At 35.0% G+C, this 12,116-nt stretch overlaps 1 protein-coding gene across 17 annotated transcripts in view; it reads right to left on the bottom strand.

Moving 5' to 3' along the window:
- Positions 1–12,116, bottom strand: part of SEC31A (SEC31 homolog A, COPII coat complex component) — a 71,210-nt gene that overhangs the window by 42,365 nt on the left and 16,729 nt on the right. For all 17 annotated transcript variants that reach the window (XM_042936045.1, XM_042936054.1, XM_042936057.1 and 14 more), the window contains 6 exons: positions 11,984–12,079; positions 10,949–11,089; positions 9,455–9,597; positions 5,559–5,658; positions 2,389–2,550; positions 2,044–2,196 (listed from right to left, as the gene is read on the bottom strand). In XM_042936045.1, coding sequence (XP_042791979.1) covers positions 2,044–2,196; positions 2,389–2,550; positions 5,559–5,658; positions 9,455–9,597; positions 10,949–11,089; positions 11,984–12,079 — 795 coding nt within the window. The remainder of the gene's footprint in view (positions 1–2,043; positions 2,197–2,388; positions 2,551–5,558; positions 5,659–9,454; positions 9,598–10,948; positions 11,090–11,983; positions 12,080–12,116) is intronic.

Raw genomic sequence — 12,116 nt, 5'->3', positions numbered from 1 at the left:
AGCTATTTTATAAGCAGTTCTCAGTGGCTCAGAATTAAATGTTACTATATGCAAAATGCTTAGAACAATGTCTGGCACACAGTACATAAATATACTTTAGCTATTAAAAAAATACACTTCAGCTATTAATATTACTACTAATGAAATTTTATTTTACCTGTAGGTTGTATGAAGAAAGTAACCCAACACTGGACAAATGGTCTGTTCTATACAAGACTTAAAAGCAGTAGTGAAATAAGAATATTTAGGAAAGGACTTTATTTCTTCTTTCTGATCTACCAGAGTTTTCTAAGCTGAAGTTTTTCTAAGCTGAAGTCATTAATTTGACAATGATATAGATGTAATACCAAAAGCACAGACAACAAAAGCAAAAATAGACAAATGAGGCTTCTGTTCAGAAAGTAAACCATCAACAGAGTAAAAAAAAGCTACCTACAGAATGGGAGAAAATACTTACAAATCATTTATCTGTTAACATTCAGAGTTAACATTTAGAATCCATAAAGAACTCCTACAACTCAGTGACAAAAAAAACCCAAAAACAACCTGATTAAAAAATGAGCAAAGGACTTGAACAGACATTTCTCCAAAGATGACATACAGATGGCCAACAGATACATGAAAAGATGCTCCACATCACTAATCATTAGGAAAATGCAAATCAAACCACAATGAGATTATCATCTCCCACCCATTGACTGTTATCTAAAAAAATTAAAAAACAGCATGTTAGTGAGGATGTGGAAATATTAGAACCCATGTGCACTGTTGATGGAAATGTAAAATGGTACAGCCACTATGGGAAACAGTAGGGAGGCTCCTTAAAAAATTAAAAATAGAATTACCATAAGATCCAGCAATCCTACTTCTGGGTATATATCCAAAAGAATTGAAAATAGGATCTCAAAGACATATTTGCACACGAATGTTCACTGCAGCATTATTCATAATAGCAAGAGGTGGAAGCAAACTAAATGTCCACAGATAAATTAATGGATAAAGAAAATGTGGACTATTTCTCAGCCTTTTAAAAGTAGGAAATCTTGTCAGACACTGCAACACCTTGAGGACCTTATGCTATGTGAAACAAATCAATCACAAAAAGACAAATATTGCATGATTCCATTTATATGAGGTATTGATAGTTGTCAAACTCAGAGAAAGAGAAAGTAGAATTTGATTACCAGGGGCTAGGGAAGGGGAAAATGAGCAGTTGTTGTTCAATAGTAAAAGAGTTTAAGTTTTACAAGATAAAAAAGTTCTGATGATCTGTTGTACAACAAACGTATTTAGTTAACATACTGTAATTTACACTTAAACATGGTTACGATGGTAAATTTCGTTACATATTTTTACCATAAAAAAAAGAAAAGAAATTGGCAATTAAAAAAAAGTTGGAAGGAATAAAGAGAAGGAAAGAGGACACACAGATACACTTGCCTCCAAATTAAAAAAAAAAAATGAAGAAGAGAAAATTATGAAGGAAGGAGAGAGAGAGAAGGAAGGCAAGTTTAATAAGGGGATGGACATGGGGCGCCTGGGTGGCTCAGTCGGTTAAGCGTCCGACTTCAGCTCAGGTCACGATCTCACGGTCCGTGAGTTCGAGCCCCGCGTCGGGCTCTGGGCTGACGGCCCAGAGCCTGGAGCCTGCTTCCGATTCTGTGTCTCCCTCTCTCTCTGCTCCTCCCCCGTTCATGCTCTGTCTCTCTCTGTCTCAAAAATAAATAAAACCTTAAAAAAATAAAAAATAAAAATAAGGGGATGGACAGTGTGATGGTTGTATTACGATGTAAATGTGCTTAATGCCATTGAACTGTATGTTTCTAAATGGCTAACATGGTAAATTTTATGTTATATATATTTTACCACAATTTAAAATAAAAAACAAAGTAGGTCCTATTTTTCCTGAGAAACCATTTTGAATAACGAAAAATCTACAGACATATTTCACACTCAATCTTCTTCCATCTGAGTGATCCTATAAGAACCCTTTACTAAAAGAAGTCCTTTGTGCTTATGGACCATAAAAACAAATCCACCTACTGAAAAGGAAGCACCGACAGGCCTTCGGATCCACTTGGGTGGCTTCTTCAGAGGCAACACTATACTATGCTGAGCAGTTTGCTGAGGAATTTGTAATGGTGGAAGGGGCTGTCCTGTGCCAAAGGGATCAAGATTCCCAAAAGATGATGAGAGCTAAAAAAAATAATGCAAGTATAATTTATATGAGATTACATTACATGTTTTCCAGTCATACTCAAGAAATATTTTTATCATAATTATCCAATTAATCCATAGCATTGATAGTAAAGTCATTTTCAAAATAATACCATGATAAGATGATATTTTTCAATTGTTATGATTTAAAATCTTAATGCTTTCGATTACCTTGTCAACTTGTTTCTGCCTTAAGCCATCTGCGCTCCCACCCATGATAGAGTAAACACTGATTCGCCCATCAAAGGAAGCAGCTGATAAGACAGCAGGATTTCTGGGACACCACTGAATATCAAAGCACCACTGTGTGTTGGTGGGAAGTTCATATAACACCTAAGCAACAACAACAAAAAGTCAGAAAACAATATAGCCACTTTACAGCCAAAACACCTGTATTAATATGATTAACAAGTGCAGCTTAATTAAATAATTCCTTTTAGAAAGAGTCTTGAGCCAGGAAAAAAAATTATAAATACTTGTTTAAAATATTAGAAGCCCATTTTGACGATCTATTATGATAAAAAATAATAATGCTTATTCAAAGTTTCAATCAAGTTTAGAAGAAGTGTGTATTAAAAACTAAGGTTTTCCTGTTTTTATTGAAATGGTAGTAGTGGGTGCATCTGAAAGACCAGAAAAATCTATTATAGTAAGCTTGTTAAACTCAAAGATAATGGTCTTCTGCTCTTTTGCTTGCCAAGATCCAAACAACCATATTTAAACTATTTGAAGACCACATTTAAAAAATAACCTCAAGAAGGAAGAATTCACTGAGAATTTGGCTTTTACTCAAGCAAAACCATGTATACAGCATTCTTATTACTGCAAAATAGAAACATATTTAGCATAAACAGTTTTCTTTAAAAGGAAACAATATGGAAAAACCATAAAAAATGGTTGATATAAAACATTTACAATGTAATAATTATTGCTAACTCAAAGTTAGTGTGATGCTAATTGATGCTTATAGGAACAAAAGTTTTATGGTTTTAAGAAGTAAGTCAAGGGGCGCCTGGGTGTCTAAGTCTTGGTTAAGCGTCCCACTTCGGCTCAGGTCATGATCTCACAGTTTGTGGGTTCCAGCCCCTCATCGGGCTCTGTGCTATCAGCTCAGAGCCTGGAGCCTGCTTCGGATTGTGTGTCTCCCTCTCTCTCTGCCCCTCCCCTGCTCACGCTCTCTCTCTGTCTCAAAAATAAATAAACATTAAAAAATTAAAAAAAAAAAAAGTAAGTCAAATTATCTTAAATTTGACTCAGACATTTTGAATGTTTTACTTTATAAGAAAACAACTAAGTGAAAAGGCATTTAGCCTGCTCATCTTTTTTTTTTTATTTTTTTTAATGTTTATTTTTTTATTTTTGAGAGAGAGAGAGAGAATGAAAGGAGACACAGAATCCAAAGCAGGCTCCAGGCTCTAAGCTGTCAGGACAGAGACTGACATGGGGCTCAAACCCATGAACCATGAGATCATGACCTGAGCTGACGTCGGACAGTTAACCGCCTGAGCCACCCAGGCACCCCTAGCTTGCTTGTCTTTAAGGCTTAAGGTTGATAAGACTCATAGCTTCAAATGTGAATCACTGGTCTGTTCCTAATTTGCATCTGAATAAAAATTTACTAAAGTTTTTAGTTGCAGCATGTACTAAAAGTTTATTCCTTCAAATTCTAAGCACACACAACTAATCATATGCAAAAATTCATTTTATCAAATCATATAATTAAGAATATTAGAGTAATTTCCATGATTCTGAACTCATTTGGGAAAGCACAGTATAAAATGCAAGATTTTATTATTTGGTCTACAAATCACATGAGGCAAAACTTACTATTTTAATTTTTTTCTCCTATGTCCCCTGACTTTTAAAAAAAATTTTGAGAGAGAAAGAGTGCATGCTTGCTAGCAGGAAAGGGCAGAGAGAGAGGGAGAGAGAAAAATCTCAAGCAGGCTCTGTGCTGCCAGTGCAGAGCCTGACGTGGGCTCAAATTCACAAACTGTGAGATCATGAACTGAGCTGAAATCAAGAATCAGATGCTTAACTGACTGAGACACCTGGGTGCCCCTATGTCCCCTAACTTTAATGTTTCTATATTCTTACAGATATCACTGCATCTGAAAATTTTAAACCACAAATCAAATAACAAAAGTGCTTGTTTCTATCTTAATATTATAGATTAAAACCTATTGAAGATATTCTTATATTTGCTAGCATTCCATCAGAGTAACCAGCAAAACACTTACAATAATCTATCATAATTATAAAAGGTAAAAGTTGAAAAGCTGTAAGTAATATCTATGGTCTTGATGGGTTAAATAGGTAATGGGGATTAAGGAGTGCACTTTGTGATGAGCACAGGGTGATGTATGAAAGTGTTGAATTACCATATTGTACATTTGAAACTAATATAACACTGTATGTTAGCTAACTGGAGTGAAAATAAAAACTTAAAAAAAAAATCTATGATCTCTTCCCCAATACTGAAAAAGACGGAAGCCATTCATTCAACTAAGAAAAATAATTTTTAATAGTTAAGAGATTTTTTAGCCCATTAACTTAACCCAAAGCAATTAAAAGCAATTAAGTTATATTTATATGACATTTATATTTAATAAGGGGTAAAATTTCCTACATCTAAATTTCTATGGGTAGGACATATGACAAATATTATACTGTGATGTATTATATTCCTGCTGTATAGTTCAGAAGAGAGATTGAAAACATACATCTACTTGGGCTCCTGGGTGGCTCCAATTCTTGACATCGGCTCTGGTTGTGATCTCACAGTTGTGAGTTCAAACCCTGTGTCAGGCTCCATGCTGAGGATGGAGTCTGCTTGGGAATCTCTCTCTTTCCCTCCCTCTCTGCCACTCCCTTTTGCACGTTCTCTCTCTCTCAAGATAAATAAACATGAAAAAACAAAAAACAACCAAACCAACAAAAAAACCCATACATTTACTGATTTCCAAAAGTCAGGATCTTCAGAAATGGGAAAGCAGGAAAAAGACCCAAACTTTGAAGACACCGATTTCCAGAGATCACGTTAAATAAATCAAATGAAGTATTTCTGAGTGTAGGTAAACACAGTTTATTGGAAATGGGGAGTGGGAGAGATGGTTACTAATTTCAAATATACTATTTCAGTGGCTGATTTTCTTAGAAGAAACAGCTGAGCTTAGATAATGTTCCTGATAAAATCTCTGCTAGATTAACATCTCACACATACCTCCATCTCTTGTCTTTAATTATAATAATACACTAAAGAATCCTTATGGAAAATTTCTTATTCATCTAGAGATAAAATTATACTGGCTGGAAGTCTGAGAAACATTTCCTCCCCATACCTCTCCTGTGTTTGGGTTGGAGCAGAGAATCTTAGCATCTTTTCCACAGCTCAGCAACAATTCAGGATCTGCCATGCTCCAAGCAATTGCCAAAATCCCCCTATAAAAAACACGAGATGAAGAAATTTTTAATCTTGAGAAAACCAAGTCTCCAAATGATTCCTGCTTAGGGTTTGGAGAAACATACTACTAATAGAAGTGTAATTTAATATAATCTTTCTGGAAAGCAATTTAGGAATGTGTATGTTCTTTGATCACTGAAAAGATATTCAATATCCTCTCATAATCAGGGAAATACGGTATAGGAAAAGAACTCAAATTGTTTAAGACTGGCTTTTGCTTCCAACATTATATTTTTAAAAAGTTAAAATTGGGGTGCCTGGGTGGCTCAGTCGGTTAAGCTTCCGACTTCAGCTCAGGTCATGATCTCACGGTCCGTGAGTTCGAGCCCCGCGTTGGGCTCTGTGCTGACCGCTCAGAGCCTGGAGCCTGTTTCGGATTCTGTGTCTCCCTCTCTCTCTGACCCTCCCCCATTCATGCTCTGTCTCTCTCTGTCTCAAAAATAAATAAACGTTAAAAAAAAATTAAAAAAAAAAAAAAAAAAAGAGTCCGACTTTGGCTCCAGTCATGATCTCATGGTTCGTGAGTTTGGGCCCCACATTGGGCTCTGTGCTGACAGCTCAGAGCCTGAAGCCTGCTTCAGATTCTGTCTGTCTGTCTGTCTGTCTGTCTCTCTCTCTCTCTGACCCTCCCATGCTCATGCTCTCTCTTTGTCTCTCAAAAATAAATGTTAAAAAAAATTAAAAAGTTAAAATCTTTGTAAAAATTATAAGGACAGTAAGATGTACAGCCTTATATTCCTCACCCTGACTCACTGCTTTGGCCACATTTACTTAATGTGTTTCTCTCTCTCTCTCTCTCCATATATACACTGACCACTTGAGAGTTAATTGCAGATACTATGACATGTCACCCCTACACTTATCTCTGAGGATATAAACATTCTTCTGTGTAGCCATAATACAATTACATACTGAAAATATTTATTATTTATATGTAACATTTAAAAATATATACTCTGGGGGCGCCTGGGTGGCTCAGTTGGTTAAGTGTCCGACTTCGGCTCAGGTCATCATCTCGCGGTTCGTGGGTTTGAGCCCCACGTCAGGCTCTGTGCTGACAGTTCAGAGTCTGGAGCTTGCTTCAGATTCTGTGTTTCCCTCTCTCTCTGCCTCTCCCCCACTCATGCTCTGTCTACCCTTTCTCTCAAAAATAAACATCAAAAAAAATTTTTAAATAAAAATATATAGTCTATATTCAAATTTCCACAATTGTATCAATAATATACTTTATAACAATCCTCCCATTAGAATCTAATCATGCATGTCAAGAATTTCAAGGCATGTCAAGAATGACTTTGAAAGAAATCTGTACATATTTAATATCACATTTTAAAGATCATTTAGGTTCTTACTAAGTATTAAAGACAAAAATATCACAGAATTATAGAGCTGGAAGGGACCTTAAAGATCCTATAATGTAACTCTTGCATATATTAGAAGGAGAAAATTGAGAAACTAGAGAGTTGATTTGCTCCTAGCACTCAGTATGGTTTTCTGTCTTGCTAAATTATGATGACTCCTAAAACTGGCAGTACAATAAAGTGTTAAGAGCATGGATTCTGGGATCAGAAAGTTTGGGTCGGAAGTAAGCACTTGACTAGTTATGTGACATAGGCCAAGTTTACCTTGCTGAGCCTCAATTTCCAATTTGTAAAATGGGTTAATAGGATCTATACCACAGGTTTGTTATGAGAATTAATCAAGCTAACATTCATAGTGTTTGTACATTTTACATGTTATATAAATGTTAGTTGTCCTCCCACCATAATGTAAGTTCCCCGAGGGCAGAGATTTTTGTCTGTTACGTTACTGAATCTCAGTACAGTGCTTGGTACAGAGCACATGTTCAAGAAGTATGTGTTAAATGAATGAATAAAACCTTATCTAACAGAAAAATATTAAGACTTCTCAGAATCATCCTTTCTTTACTAAAAAGCTGATTGAAGCATAACATCTGAATAGGATTACATTTTTACTGCACTCTTCTCCTAAAGCCAAAGTAGAGGTCACAAACTTTAAGACTTCTCCCAGTGGGAGAAAAGGGATTTAAAGCTTTAGTATATATATCCCTAAATAGGAAAGAAAGCCCCAAAGTACTTAGAAAATATTAGAGCTAGCAAGCTAACTAGATTTTTATTTATTTTATTTATTTATTTGTTTGTTTGTTTGTTTCAGGGCCCCTGGGTGGCTCAGTTGGTTAGGCATCCAACTTCAGCTCAGGTCATGATCTCACAGTCTGTGGGTTCGAGCCCCACATCAGGCTCTGTGCTGACAGCTCAGAGCCTGGACCGTGCTTCGGATTCTGTGTCCCCCTCTCTCTATGCCCCTCCCCCATTCATGCTCTGTCTCTCTCTGTCTCAAAAATAAATAAATGTTAAAAAAAAAATTTTTTTTAAAAAGTTAATATTATAAATCTTCTAGGAGAAGCCACAGGAGAAACGTTTTGTGTCACTGAGTTAGATAAAGTGTTTTTTGATAGGTCACAAAAAACACAAATATTTTTTAAACTTATAAATTGGACATAATCAAATTTAAACTTTTGCTTTTTGAAAGACCATGTTTAAGAAAACAAAAAGACTGGGGCGCCTGGGTGGCTCAGTCGGTTCAGTGTCCGACTTCAGCTCAGGTCATGATCTCAAGGTTAACGAGTTTGAGCGCTGCGTAGGGTTCTGTGCTGACAGCTCAGAGCCTGGAGCCTGCTTCGGATTCTGTGTCTTCTTCTCTTGCTCCTCACCCACTCACACGCTGTCTCTCTCTCTCTCTCTCAAAAATAAACAAACATTAAAAAAAATTATAAAAAAAAAAAGACTTAATTTTTAAAAAATGTTTATTTACTTTAGAGAGACAGAGAGAGACACAGTGTGAGCTGTCTAGGGGCAGAGAGAGGAAGACACAGAATCTGAAGCAGGCGCCAGGCTCCGAGCTGTCAGCACAGAGCCCAATATGGGGCTTGAACTCAATGAACCATGAGATCATGACCGGAGCCAAAGTTGGACCGACTGAGCCACCCAGGTGCCCTAGAAAATACTACCATTAAAAGAGATTTGTTTCTTGTTTAAAACCATGAAAAAAATATGTATAAACCCCTGGACACCTGAATATCAATGACAGGAAATGTGCCAAATTACCAACTAAATTTAATGCTACCAGAATTCACATAAGTAATTTCTCATATATTTTGATTTTTTAAATTTTTATTAATTTGTAAAGATTTTATTTCTTTAAAGTAATCTCTACACCCAAGGTGGGGCTCAAGCTCCATAACCCCGAGACCAAGGGTTGCACGCTTTACCCCTCACATCTAGGTAGAAAATCTGCACATTTATTAAAATTGAAAGCAGAATAACCCAGCTAATTTCTCAATAATGCTTTTAAACTAAAATAAAAACTTAGAAATAAAACAAACTTTTCAATTGTTGCTTGTCACTGAATGTTATGGAAGACTCTTCATAAGCATGATGACCCTAATAAAGATCAAACTGTATAATGTCATGAGTTGTCCCAAAGTGCTGTGATATACTGGAAATTTGATCTATTAATTATTACATGAAATAAGCAGTGGAAAATCCTTTTACACATTTTTGTACTGTTATAATATGAATTTTTGGGAACAGAAAATGAGATGACTACTGCTTCAAATAAAAACCATTTAACTTTTACAGGATAGAGACAAAGGAGATTCCTTAATTTCAAAATAATTATCTGATAATTCAAAGAAGTAAATATGTTTTTAAAAATAAATAAATCAAGTTCCTTAGACGAGCAGCAGGATACCTGGCATGATTTTCCAAGACACGGAGTGGAGAGGAAGCAAAGCGAAGATCCCACATCTGGACCACTGGTAATCTATCATCCTCAGAGGCAAGGACCATCTGAGTCGCAACATCAGGATGCCACGCCAACCCAGAGCAATGCATCTGCAGATAGTTAAGGCTCACACTGTATCAATCCTATTACTTTATGAAGAGCCAAAATGAGCTTGAGGAATATGCCTTTGTTGAAACAAACAGTAGAAAACATCAGCTCAGGCTTAGTTTATTTAAAAAAAAAAAAAAACCCAAACTTAAAACTATTAAATTTTGAACCCTGACAGCTATCTTCAGAGCCTGCATTTGGAGATGTCAAGCTATGATGCTTCTTGATTAAATGATTAAATAAAACGATTAAATTTTATTAAACAGTCTTAAAACAGTAGTTTTAAAGTAAAAGGTTGAATGTTTTCAATTCATCTCGCTATTCAATACACATCACCATTCTGGATCAGAATAATTCTGTACCAAAAATGAGTTTACCCGTCAAAATTGTAACTAGGAGGAAAGTTTTATATAAATTTAAATTTAATACTTTCAGAAAAATGAAAACAGATAAAAGATTATAATAACAAAAAAATCCACACCTTTCCTCTATTTTGTCAAAAAAATCAAGACAAAATGTCTAAAGCAACAACTACCATTTAAATTTTCACATAGAATAAATTAACATTACTATTGAGAATTACCTGGAAGTTTAGGTCCCACTAAATATTCCAGAAGATGACTGAAATGCTTATTGAAATGCTTTATTCAACTGAAACTTGTTTTAAATTCCTAATTCATTGGAAAACAATACCCTGATGAAATATTCTTCTAAATAGTTTTTTGCTGTTATAGTTAAATTATATATACATTCTCGGATTTAGGCAAACTTATTTCTAAAAATGTCAAACTAAATAATGTAATTAAAAACAAACAAAATAAGGCCCTAAATTATGTCTAAATTATTTTATAGCACACTGTCACACAGTATTAAGGAATCTGTAAGGTCAAAAATTTAATGTGTTATACAGCTACATCTACTGGGCAAGTAGGAGAATATTAGCTCACTTTAGCAGTACTTAATGAGAGGAGATGAAGCCAGGAGTTTGGCAACTACAAGTTCACAGTCACACAATTACTAGCAGGAAAAATTTGTGTGTTCTAGAGAAAGCTAAAGATAAAATATTACTATAATACTTTGAAACAGCTAATAAAATAAAAACAATCAGTATATCAGGGAAGAAGCTATTTAATTAACAATCTCTCCCTTCATTATTAATAATATCCAGCATGGTTTATTGGAAACTTTATTATTTTCCCCAAGGAAAAATCTTCTCATTCCAACATGATTGGTCCATGAAAAGACAGGATTTGCCTTTATAAAAATCTGATTTGCTGTCAACACGGACAAACAATATAGAAATACCTATAGCAGAAACATAACATGTTTGTTATAAATCAATCATATACTTACCCTGTTACTATGGTCACTGACTTTGATGATAGGTTCATTTTTTCTAAGATCCCATACAGTGGCCCGGCCACTGGGACTGGCTGACGCTAAAATATGCTGGACTTGTCTGTTCCATGCAATGCAGCTGATATCTTCTGGAGGCTAAAAGGAATAAACTACTAAAAACCATTTCCCAATTACAGTCAAATTTAACTATAAAATCTGATCCTTCTTTTTAAGAAGGGATTAATTTAAATCTGACCTATTCATTCCACAAATTTTTTATATTCATAAGTTCTCAATATATACAATACATCTTAAAGCTCAGATATATGCCACTTCAAGTATATTACCTTGTTTAATACTGTCTCATTCACCAGGCATTTATTAAGCTCCTGCTATAAATCAAGCACTTTTTCTTTACTTTGCAACTGCCACAAGGTAGATAATGAACTACAAAGTAGACGGTGATCAGTATGACAGACAACTAGGGAGAACAAAAGTTACAGCCTAGACCACTAGAAGAATATCTTTATAAATGGTAGATCTTATGCTACCATTACGCTACCTCTAAGATTGCCAAAATGTTGGGGTCCATTGTAAGATAAACTTCAAGGAGGCAAGTGGAGGATTGTTCTCTCTTATTAGAAATACATAGGAAAGGGATGGAGTTGTTTTTTTAAAGATTTCGTTTCCTTTCTAGTCTATGATTTTTATTCTGTGGTTGGATATTGTCAAAATACTACACAATGCAAAATACTATACTATATATAATATTATATCTGAAAAAACTACCAGAGACTTGTCTATTTTATTCACTACTATATGTCAAGTACATCAAACAATATCTGGTGTTAGGCACTGAATAAATATTTGCTGTTGAGGACTCACTGATACCTTGAAGAAACACATTTACTAATACTGTACTTTACAATACCTAAGGAAAATCAATAACAACACTGATTTTAAACAAATATATTTTGTGTGGAAAAAAATGAAATAAGTGTTGAAGAACTGACTTTGGTTATTTTGATTACATTAAAATCAACACAATACCTGTGTTTTCGCTCCTGGTGTCATTGGAGTTGCAAAATTGTTGAGATCCCAAATGTAGATTTCAGATTCATTAGCACCAGAGGCTACCAGATTAGTCTGCAGTAAGAAATAATTAATAACTAAACAGCATTTA

This window comes from Panthera leo, chromosome B1, assembly GCF_018350215.1.
Source record: "Panthera leo isolate Ple1 chromosome B1, P.leo_Ple1_pat1.1, whole genome shotgun sequence".
Taxonomy (NCBI): domain Eukaryota; kingdom Metazoa; phylum Chordata; class Mammalia; order Carnivora; family Felidae; genus Panthera; species Panthera leo.
The sequence above is the reverse complement of the archived record's forward strand: the minus strand, read 5'-3'. Positions and strand labels throughout refer to the sequence as shown.